The following is an 11,639-nucleotide window of genomic DNA, read 5'->3' as shown; positions in this document are numbered from 1 at the left end:
AAATCTCATCATGAATGTTTAATTGTACGGTATTTCTTGACGAATACTTATTATAATGAAAGTCTTCTGAGACAAAATAATAATAATCCAGTTTGCCATCGATGACTTCACATTCAAATAATGCGTGTGTAACCCATCGTTCTATATTTGAACTATTATTATTCATGATATGCATAAACGGCCTCTATGATGAAATTGTGTCTGAGATGGGTACATTTTCTGATTACACCATGCTTTATGCCAGGCACGTTGGGAAAACGAAGATACACATATCCGAGAAAATTATAAAAACCTTCTAAAAAAGTACCTCCAGTTTGTAGTTGAATGGGATCGTAAAAAGATTTAATACAACCCAAACTGAGTTTCTGTTTTTAAACAATTACAAATAAACCTTATAAACCACTGATCGCCATGAGAAATAATAACCTTATTAGGTGCTCCTCGACATGAATGCCATAAAAACAAATATTTTTGTAATTAGGAATTATAAGACACTTTTTCAAGCGTTGATTGAAATCGCTTCTATTATTCTTCCTTAGAGTACTAGACGCGATGTCAAGCTCCTCTGTCATGCAAGCTTCTTGTCATTCAAGCTCCTCTGCCTAACATTCACATAAATCCCGAATTAAAGCAAATACATAGAAGACATTGCTAAGGCTGCTGCAAAGAAGGTGAATCGCTATGACATACTGGAAAACTATATATATATATATATATATATATATATATATATATATATATATACATATATATATATATATATAATAAAATAAATAAATGAATAAAATAATAAATAATTTTTATTTTTATTTATTTTCTATTTTTTATTTATTTATTCATTGTTTATTTATTATTTATTTTCTATTTATTAATTAATTAATTAATTAATTAATTAATTTGGTTATTTATTTTCCATTTAGGGCCTTTTAACAACTGACATTTTCTTAAGTAATAACCTGATCATTTCAGTTGACCTATATTATTTTGCCCTATATATTTTTTTCGCGCATTTTAACATTTCCTGTCTGGGTCATTTTGACATTTATTTTTCTATTTTATATTTAATTCTATCGCCATTTAATTTTTTCCTCTTCTTCGTCCCTGATCTTTCTTATTTATATTTATCTATTGGCAGCAGTTTGAAAAGCATATCTTATTTTTCTTTTATTAATATTATTGGAATTTTTCCCTTTTCCCTTGTACATATTTGTGAATTATTCCATGGATTTCGGCCTTTGGATTATTTTGGACCATCTTCCAATTATGGGATTTCCTTGGATTTTACTTGTGCAAATGGAAATTCAATTAACTTTCTTGAAGTTATATTTTTGGATTTTACCGTCATTGGATTATTTATCTTTCACCAGACTATCCATACACGTGTAATCATCTTTTTCTTCACCATATTCCCTCTGCTTCACTTTTTTGTTATCAAGTAAGATCTTTGACTTACTTGTTGTTTCATCAAATACTTTTGTATGCAAAATCCGATCTCGCATTTTGCTAATTCCTACCCTCTCATGAGAAGGAAAGTATTTCTTCGAAACTCCGCGGATTAAGGACTATCCACTTATCTAGGGTTTCCTTTTCAGATTAAATATGTTTTTAACTCTTTTTCAAAGTGTTTTTTAACATGTTTTATTAACTGTTTGCTCGTATATATATATATATATATATATATATATATATATATATATATATATATATATATAAGCATAACCTAATTTTATATCGAGAGATCCATTCATATTACAATTCATTCTTTTTTTACTATTTCAATTTTGGCCAGGTTTAAAATAACATCCGATGATTTTACCATCGAATGGAATCCATGCACAGGGTTAAAAATCGATGACGATGAAGACATTGCCGTAAGTATTTTTGCTTTTATTTTTATCAAATATAGTCTATAATACACTGAGCGTGATCGAATTATTACTACGGCAGATCATTTAAATCAATTTGACTCTTTTATTAGCCTCGCACGTGCGTTCTTGTCGCTGAAGTAATTATGGAAAACGCACAAGAATAATACGCGTTTTAGTTGTGTGATAAAAGCAAACTTTAGAGTGTTGCATGAAAATCAATTAATTGTATTAAAGCAGATATCGTGATGGATATCAGATTAAAATAAACAGATATGATCAACAAATTAATGATCCTCGAGTCTGAAAGTATAATGGTTCATTCTAATAAATACGAAGTTTTTAATCGATTCGAATCTGTATACATTTTAATGCGGCCTCACACACACATATACACAAACAGACATAGAGACAGATGGAAACTTTTTAAATGGCGTAACTAAATAACGGGAACGATTCTGCGCAAAAAAAAATGTTGTAAAGAACTGAACATTTCAACATACTTGAAAGAAATTAACGGCAATGTTGGCAATGTCTTGAAATTTGGAATACAGACTTTTGTCATTTATATATATATATATATATATATATATATATATATATATATATATATATATGGCGATTAAGCTACACTGAATATTCTGCGTTTCATCCACTGTAGGATTCGTCAGGCTTACGCGCGAATTTTGTGGTTGCTTCTTGTTTTTATATATGTTGAGGATTTCTAGTTAGCCAATCAGCTTTCTAGTATCCACCGCGACACCTCCTATCAACCAATGGGCATGCATTTTATCAAACAAAGGATCTGTTTTAGAACTAGGTTAGTGGTTTAAGGTAGATCTTTTCCCTCCTTTATATATATATATATATATATATATATATATATGAATATACCTATGTGTATACACACACATGCACACATCTATACATATATATATGCATATATGTGTGATCGTTTATGTATACTCATGTTTATTTAATTTATTTATTTGTTTGTTTTCTATTGTAATTGTTAGTTTTAAAGCTATTTATTAGAATGAACCATTATACTTTCAGACTCGAGGATCATTAATTTGTTGATCATAAAATTCGCGCATAAGCCTGAAGAATCCTACAGTGGATGAAACGCAGAATATTCAGTGTAGCTTAATCGCCATATATATTTTATAAATTACTAACTAGCTCTACCTACGTATTGAGCACTTTTGAAGTAAATACTTAAAGTTTACGCATAAATCTATACTTTCGTATATTAAATTTGTGTGAGTAAATGAAGATGTATATATATTAGTATAGTAGTGAGTAAATGAAGTAGTATATATATATATATATATATATATATATATATATATATTGCATAAAAAATGCGAGCATGAAAAGTAATATGGTAAAGCTAAAATGTGGAAAAGAAAAAGACAAGATATTCTACTAAAAATAGTAAAAATTTATAACTTAATATATTGCAGTATTAATTAAGAATTAGTTATATAACGTTGAATTTATTTTTTTAATTCTTAATGTCGCAATATTTTAAGGTTATAAATTTGTTATATTGTTATATTATATTTTTACTGGCATATCTGGTCTTTTTTCTTTTCCAGTTTTAACAACTAGTCCTTTTACTTTTCTATGTTTAATCTTAACCATGTTGCTTTTCAAGCACGAATTTATCTATGTAATCCATGACTTTTCAGGGCTTTGTTTTGAAATAAAATTTTCTTACTGTTTCACTTGTTAGCTGTTTATCTCTCTCTTTGATTTTTCTCTTTTTCTCTCTCTGGAGATGTGACGTTCATTCAGCAGTCAGTTTTTTTTTTGCCAGCGAGAGAGAGAGGCGAAAGGTCAGTTAACGTTTGAGCACAACGACGGTGAATTATCAGCGACATTACAGCTGAGCGAGAGATAGGGAAAGCGGTGAATTATTAGCGACAGTATTTTTATATATCTTGTTGCGTCATCATCGCCACACATCCCCAGCCTATTTGAGGCAGCATAATGAATTTAGTTGCAATGATAACCAACAGCCAATCAGAAAAAAAAAACCGACGCTACGTTCCTTACAAATTCTGAAAATTTTCGAACGCAGTCATTTTATTATAACTTTTGTTTTAATGAACGAATATTGACCATTTTTTTTTCAAAATATAGCTGATAAGGTGATCTATGAACTGTAAAAATTGTTTGTAAATTTGATTTCAAAATGCGTGGGCGGTGAAGCTTTAAAACAGTTCTAAATGAGTAAAACTAACACTTAACCATATATTCAAATACTATATACACACACACACATATATATATATGTGTGTGTGTGTGTGTGTGTGTGTGTGTGTGTGTGTGTGTGTGTGTGTGTGTGTGTGTGTGTGTGTGTGTGTGTGTGTGTATGTGCTAGAAGTGTACTGTACTTAACCCTGGACGAGTAAAATGAAGCACATAAAAAGTTTAGTAGAGTTTTATGTCCTCTTACGACGATAAAAATGAAAATATTATATATATATATATATATATATATATATATATATATATATATATATATATATATATATATGAATTATCATAATATAATAAGTGATGATTACTTTTGGTCGATAGATTCGAACCAAGTCCTAAAGTCATCCTTGACTTAATAAACTAGCGTCTTTTCTCCAGATCTCTGGCTACTAACACATGAATAGAAGAAAATTAAGTACATATAAAAACATGTCGATGAGCGTTCACAGTAGGCAATTAAATTGAGTATTCAGCGGCAGTAAGTGAGGGTAATGCATATGTGTGTGTGTGTGTGTGTGTGTGTGTGTGTGTGTGTGTGTGTGTGTGTGTGTGTGTGTGTGTGTGTGTGTGTGTGTGTGTAAATAACCAATAATATAGCTATATTCAAAGATTTAACGTTTTATTTATCTTAAGAATCGGATCTTTTAACTGTAAAACTTCGATACATTATTTTATGTAGAACAATTAATATTTTTATGGTAAGCTTTCTGTTCGTTTACTCATCAAAAATAACAAAACAGAATTTTTTCTTTGAAATAAATAAGCATGACCTTATAATGTTGATAATGAATTATACAGAAATATTCACATCGCGTGTTTATGTGGGTTGCCATTTTTGTTTCAGTAGTAAAGTTATTCATATCCTTATTTTCGTACAAGTTTATGGTTTTAATCTATAAAAGTTTTTTATGCAACTTTTTTATTCTATTCAATTACTAATTGTCTATTGTATGTTAACTGGGGTTAATAACAACGAGGGTTTATTTTTGCTGTGTGTACTGAACTAATTCCCTACATTTTAAATATATTTCATTTTTAGGGGTGGACATTTTAATTTTATAGTGGACGCTATCGCATCGTTTATTATTCGTATACGCTTATTACAGGGTTTAAAACATTTCAAATAAATAAGTATTGTCTATTGTAAGAGAGTTACGTCTACACATAGTAAGGGTAATCAACATCTCTAAGTAAGAAGGTAAGTTGAAATGATCAATATTGGAAAATGCAAGAAAATATACACCACTAAATCTAAGCCATGCAATCTTTGCACCATTGAATCATATCATACGATAGTATTTTTCAAATGTATTAAATAAAAGGCAGGATGTGGTCCGAAATTGTTAACATAAAACCAAGTGAACTTTTTAATATATATATTTTTTTTTTTTTTTTTAACTTTTAGTCAATAGGAAAGTACTCAGCAATTTAATAATAAACGATACGAAGGCGTCCTCCATAAACTTAATTTAGGACATATATTTAAAATGTAGGGAATTCGTTTCATGCACAAAACCTAAATAAATCGGTAGTAGATATAATTCAAATTAATATACAATAGATAATAATTAGTTGTTTAAATCGAATTAAATTTATTTTATATCAAAATATTTTGTATATAAAAACTAGAGAGAATTTTGTATTTATATGTAAAAGATATATTGTCTGCGTGTGAGTTCTTTCCTAGTGAATTCCGAAACTGCTGGGCTAATTTTTTATGAAATTTCAGACAAATACGCTTCATATGTCTGGTAATGTGGTTAGATAGGTTTTTGTATCAGAATGTTTCAGATAACTATCGAAATAGTTCATCTTTACAACAGAACTGCAAGACTTTGGAACTCCCTTCAGGGATTCTGCTTTCTCAGCTGCACTGATATGCAGAAGTTCTAGTGTTATGTGAACAAACATCTTGCTATCCATCTCCCTTCATAATGCGTCTGCAACATGTCCCTGATAGTAGTCCCCCTACTTCAAAGTGGCACCGTGCCCAGTTTGGGGTGAAAATTGATTTTTTAAAAATCGATAATCGAAAATATAAAAGCAACAGTAGATTATTTCATACAACAGTGGCATGTTCGAAATGAATAATATAATCATGATACTTGATTATTGAATATTAAACTTTAATTCAAGCCATTACATATAAAAACATATTTATCAAATCAATAGTAGGTTCTCTACAGTGCAATGTAGACTACAATGTATTAAGTACTAAGTGACTGTGAGAAGTCATGTAAGATGCCTCTCGGTCCACCACAATGGGTTCTTATCTATAGCATGGATTAAAGAAATTATTTTTAAGTTTTGTGTATACTTGTTTCAAACAATAATTTTGGGGTCTAAAACTTCAATATTTTTACTTCACAGAATTTAACTATAAATCTTACAATGTTTGTTCTAACTTATATATTGAGCTATTATATTTTGGTTGTGACTGTCTTATAAAAATATTTCCTCTAAAAAATATTTTATAAGACTGTAAGCTATAAGATTTATTAATCTGTAATTTAACTCACCTCATTGTTCAGATATATATATATATGTATATATATATACAATACTGTTTTGCTGTATCACAGCTCATCCATGCGGCTAGATAGGCAACTACCTAAAGATCGAAACCCGACCACCTGTACGACAGTCAAGGCTTTGAACCGTTACGACAGTCAGCAACTGCTTTGCGGGTAGTGAATTAACGATGTTGTGACATCGTCCAAATTCCTAAACTCGATTTGTTTACACAAATAACATCGCTTGATACGTCAATGGTATATCGTGTATCAATTCCTAATATTCTCAACTCAAGATAAGGAGCATTATAGTCGTCCACATAGAGTAGTGCGGCTAGACAGGCAACTACTTCAAGCTAGGATCGAAATCTGACCACTTATAGGACAGTCAAGGCTTTGAACCGTTACGTCTGTCAACATGTATATATATATATATATATATAAAGTGTAACGTGAACCGATATCTTGCTGCCCAACTCCCCACATAGTACCCCTGTAGCTTATGTCCCTGGTAGTAGCCCCTTATATCAAAGTGGTAATTGTCCTTGTTTGGGGTGAAAATGTAATATTTATAAATATATATATATATATATATATATATATATATATATATATATATATATATAAGAGCAAATAGTTAATAAAACATGTTAAAAGCACTTTGAAAAAGAGTAAAATCATATTTAATCTGAAAAGGAAACACTTAATAAGTGGACAGTCCTTAATCCACGAAGTTTCAAAGAAATACTTTCCTTCTCATGAGAGGGTAGGAATTAGCAAAAATGAGGGATCGGATTTTGCATACAAAAGTATTTTATGAAACTGCAAGTTAGTCAAAGATCCTACTTGATAACAAAAAGTGAAGCAGAGGGAATATGCTGAAGAAAAAGGTGATTTCATGTTAATGGATAATCTGCTGAAAGTTAAATTATCCAATGACGGTAAAATCCAAAAATAGTAATCCAAGAAAGTTAATTGAATTTCCATTCGCACAAGTAAAATCCAAGGAAATCATTTAATTGGAAGATGGTTCAAAATATTCCAAAAGGCTGAAATACATGGAATAATTCACAAATATGTACAAGGAAAAGGGGAAAAAATTTCAATAATATTAATAAAAGAAAAGTAAGATATGCGTTTGACACAGCTTCCGAGACAAAATGTAATTAAGAAAGATTGATTGGTTGTTTTTGTTTTACGGCATATCAACCCTTTTCGGGTTATTTAATGCCGAATCCAAAGATTTTGAAGAAAATTTTTTTAATAGAATATATTTGTTGTTTTCAAGTCGGTTTCTATTTAACCCATAGTTGGAACCCTAACAGGTACTACCACTCTGGGTCAGAGTGGACCTGGGAGCAATGGCAATTAAAGGGTGGCACACTCCCTAAAGCCCACAAGCTGGGGCCTTACCATTGGATATAGTTTAAGGTCATATCCAGGACCCCCATTGAAGGACTTTTACCCTCTTCAGGGGGGCAGTCGGTGTATTCTAATACCTCACCGACAGGGCCAATTAAGAAAGAAGAGAAAAAATCAGTGAAGAAGAGAAAAAAATTAAATGGTGATAGAATTAAATATAAAATAGAAAAGCAAATGTCGAAATGACCCAGACAAAATGATGTTAAAAGGCGCGAAAAATATAGGGCAAAAAATGGGTCAACTGAAATGTACAGGTTATTACTTAAGAAAATGTCAGCAAGGGTTGTTAAAAGACACAAAATGGAAAAAAATATAAATAAATTAATAAATGAATAAATAATAAATAAATAATAAATAATAAATAAAATATAAAATAAAAAAAATAATAAATTTTTTAAGGGAAGAGGATGGCCGGTATCTGCAAATTCCGGATAAAGCAAGTAAGTATGTAAGTAAATGCATATAGTAAAATATAAGTAAATATAGATACAGGATATAAATGTGTGGGTAGATTGATATATTAGATAGATAAGAATATTTAAAGACTAAAACGGAAATTGAAGAAAAAACCGGCCAAGCAAAGAAGAAATAAAGAATTAAAATAAAGAATTATTAAGTTATAAAGTATTAAGAAAGTATGTAGAAATAACGATAATGTTAAAGAAAAAATATATATCTATCTGAAAGGTTAAAGTAATAACTATGTAATTTCAAAATTACCATAATAGAATTTGGACTTATGTTTACAGAAAGATATCAGTTCGTTTTTAGAATTTATTATACTGTTACTTTGAGGGGAAGTATTTATAGTTATAGCTTCGGTTGTGCAGAGGCGAGATGACTTAGAGTCTGGAGTATAAGACTTAACTTTTATTATGATAGTCAATTTGATCATTTGATTTATTTTTATTTTATTTTATTTTATATATATATATATATATATATATATATATATATATATATATATATATATATATATATATATCAGGTTGACAATAACGTTCTTGCAGATTTTAAGTTTTAAATAGAGCATCTTTCGACTCAAACATAACTTTATTCATCAAAATAAGCACCATCAGAATCAACACACTTTTGTCAACGCTAAGCAAGTGCAATTATGATGGTAACGTTAACATATTACCTTATGGTTGCGATAAAGTCGCACAAGGCGTTTTTTATATTGTTTAGGTTTTTAAAGCATTTCTCAGGCAGAAATTTGTCGATATGCTTGAAAAAGTAGTAGGCAGTAAGTGAGAGATCTGGAAAGTATGGCGGATGAGGCAGAATTTCGTAGCCTAATGCGTTCAACTTCTGCAAGGTTGGTTTAGCAACGTGCGGTCGGGTATTGTCGTGAAGGAGAATTGCGCCTTTTCTGATGGCTAATTCTGGGTGTTGTTTTCGAAATTCCTGATGCATTTCGTTCATTTATTGAGAATAAATGGTTTCGTCTGCATTCAAAAAACTGTAATGGGTAAACACGACCTTCTTTGGTGCAACTCTGGCTTTGGAACGTGTTGTGGAACTTTGTCGGCATCTAACCTTTAAGCTAAGCGTCGCCTTTTGTCGTAAATTATCCACTTTTCATCGCAAGCTACAACTCGGTCGAGAAACGGGTCGTTGTTGTTGTGTAAAAGAAGGAAAGATAAAATTTCACCACAGCATTTCAGATGGTTGTCGAGACACCAATTTATCAAGTTTTTTTCCCCCGTTTTCAATCCCTCTCAGATGGTTGGAAATCGTCTTATACGTTACGTCTAATTCAGAAACAAGTTCGCGAACATTTTTGTGTGGATTAGTTTCGACTAAGGCTTAATTCATCGTTGTTAACATCCGATAATCGACCACTACGTTTATCACCTTCAAGATTGTCATCGCTGCCATGAAGTTTCTTAACTCATCGTTGTGCTGTCCGTTCAGTAGTGGTTACCAGGCCAAACGCTTCGTTGATATCGCGAGATGTTTAGTAGATTTTCGGCCTAATTTGAATTGAAATGAGAAAATTCTTCGAATTTGCTTTTATTCCAATCTTGTATTAAATGCTTTGAAAAGAAGGCATAATTGTTTTAAAACGATTAGATAGGGCGAAAAGCGCTTTTTAAATTATATAAAGTAAACGTATTATAACGAAAACTTAAATCAAAATTAAAAATTCCGCAACAACTTTCTTGTCGACCTAATATGTATATATATATGTGCGTGTGTGCGTGTATGTATGTGTGTGTGGGGGGGGGGGGAGAGAAAGAAACAATTTAAAGTTGAAACGTAAGTCGGTCACTTAAGCTCGCATACGCAGATCATGATGTTATAATCATTAGATAACCCTGGACGGACACTTTGACATTTAATAATAACTTTTAAAAAATCAATTCAATTTCTTGCTGTTAGCAGTGGTCGTGTGGTTTGTTTTTTGCTAATAGAGTCAGAGATGGCTTCGTTGCAGGGTTCGAATCTCCCGACCGGCGGTAATCGTAATTCCCTAACTCCCTGCACTGAAGATTCCCTTCAAAATGAAGCACTAGTGTTTGTAGGTATTTAAAAATTATTATAGGAATACTTATATATATATATATATATATATATATATATATATATATATATATATATATGTGTGTGTGTGTGTGTGTGTGTGTGTGATGATTGCAACGTCTTGTCCGACGAGTGCCACTCCCTCGGACACTTAAAGTCCATGAACCCAAAAATAACTTCCATCGCCACAGGATCATTTTAATAGACAAAGGCCTGAGGGAGTATCTATACACAGATGATGTTACAGTCTTAGCTTTGTACGGCAGCCAATCCTCTCTCTCTCGGTTCAAAATGTTGAGATCCAGCAACAAGCAAGAGCAAGATAGCCAGCAACAAGTTAAACTGCAAACCAGCTTAATGCGGGTACTGGTCGCCCGCTTTATGTTTTTTTTTAATCAGATATTTGCTTCTAGAAAGGCTGCCTTCACCACGGCTTATGGGAGCCCTCTCCATCCCAACACACATACATACTCACAAACACACACGGTGCTAGTTGTCTGTTGACTCCAAAAAATGGTTCATTCGCCCTTTGAAAGGTCTTGTTTTTAATCCTTCAGGGAGACTAGTCGCCCTCCTCACCAAACAAGTGCTGGTGAGGGAACCAGTTTAGTAGCCGGTGACCTGACCATGAGGCAGGTAGTACTGGATTACATGGTACCAGTAGCATATGACATGACATGACATACATGGTATAATATGCATTGCATAACACACGTATATATACATACATATATATATATATATATATATGCGTGTGTTATGCAAGGCATATTATACCATTACACAAATGAGATGTTTCCGACCTTTTCTACTGTATAGTTATGTTCCTGGTAGCTGTGTGACTGTATTCCAGTAGCTTTCCTGTAGAAAAACATTCAAAGCTAGATCTCGCTTAGCTAAAGCTACAGTAATTAACTTTTCTATTTCTTCTCTTTACTTAAATCAAGATTGAACTTACACAAACAACGTTTTTTCTTCTATAAAACAACATACCATGAGGCCAGTTTCTAAACGTTTACAACACAACTCATTCCCATACCTTATG

General features: G+C 31.5%; 1 protein-coding gene across 1 annotated transcript in view; it reads left to right on the top strand.

Annotated features, from left to right (window-relative positions):
- The window catches only part of LOC145254598 (uncharacterized), a 44,742-nt gene that overhangs the window by 10,159 nt on the left and 22,944 nt on the right, over nucleotides 1-11,639 (top strand). Inside the window, exon 2 of the mRNA XM_080113205.1 lies at nucleotides 1,790-1,871. Within this exon, the coding sequence (XP_079969331.1) occupies nucleotides 1,790-1,871 (82 nt within the window). The remainder of the gene's footprint in view (nucleotides 1-1,789; nucleotides 1,872-11,639) is intronic.

Source organism: Euprymna scolopes, chromosome 30, assembly GCF_053919585.1.
Source record: "Euprymna scolopes isolate OS-2025 chromosome 30, ASM5391958v1, whole genome shotgun sequence".
In the NCBI taxonomy this organism is placed as follows: Eukaryota; Metazoa; Mollusca; class Cephalopoda; order Sepiida; family Sepiolidae; genus Euprymna; species Euprymna scolopes.
This window is presented reverse-complemented; position numbering and strand designations above follow the sequence as displayed.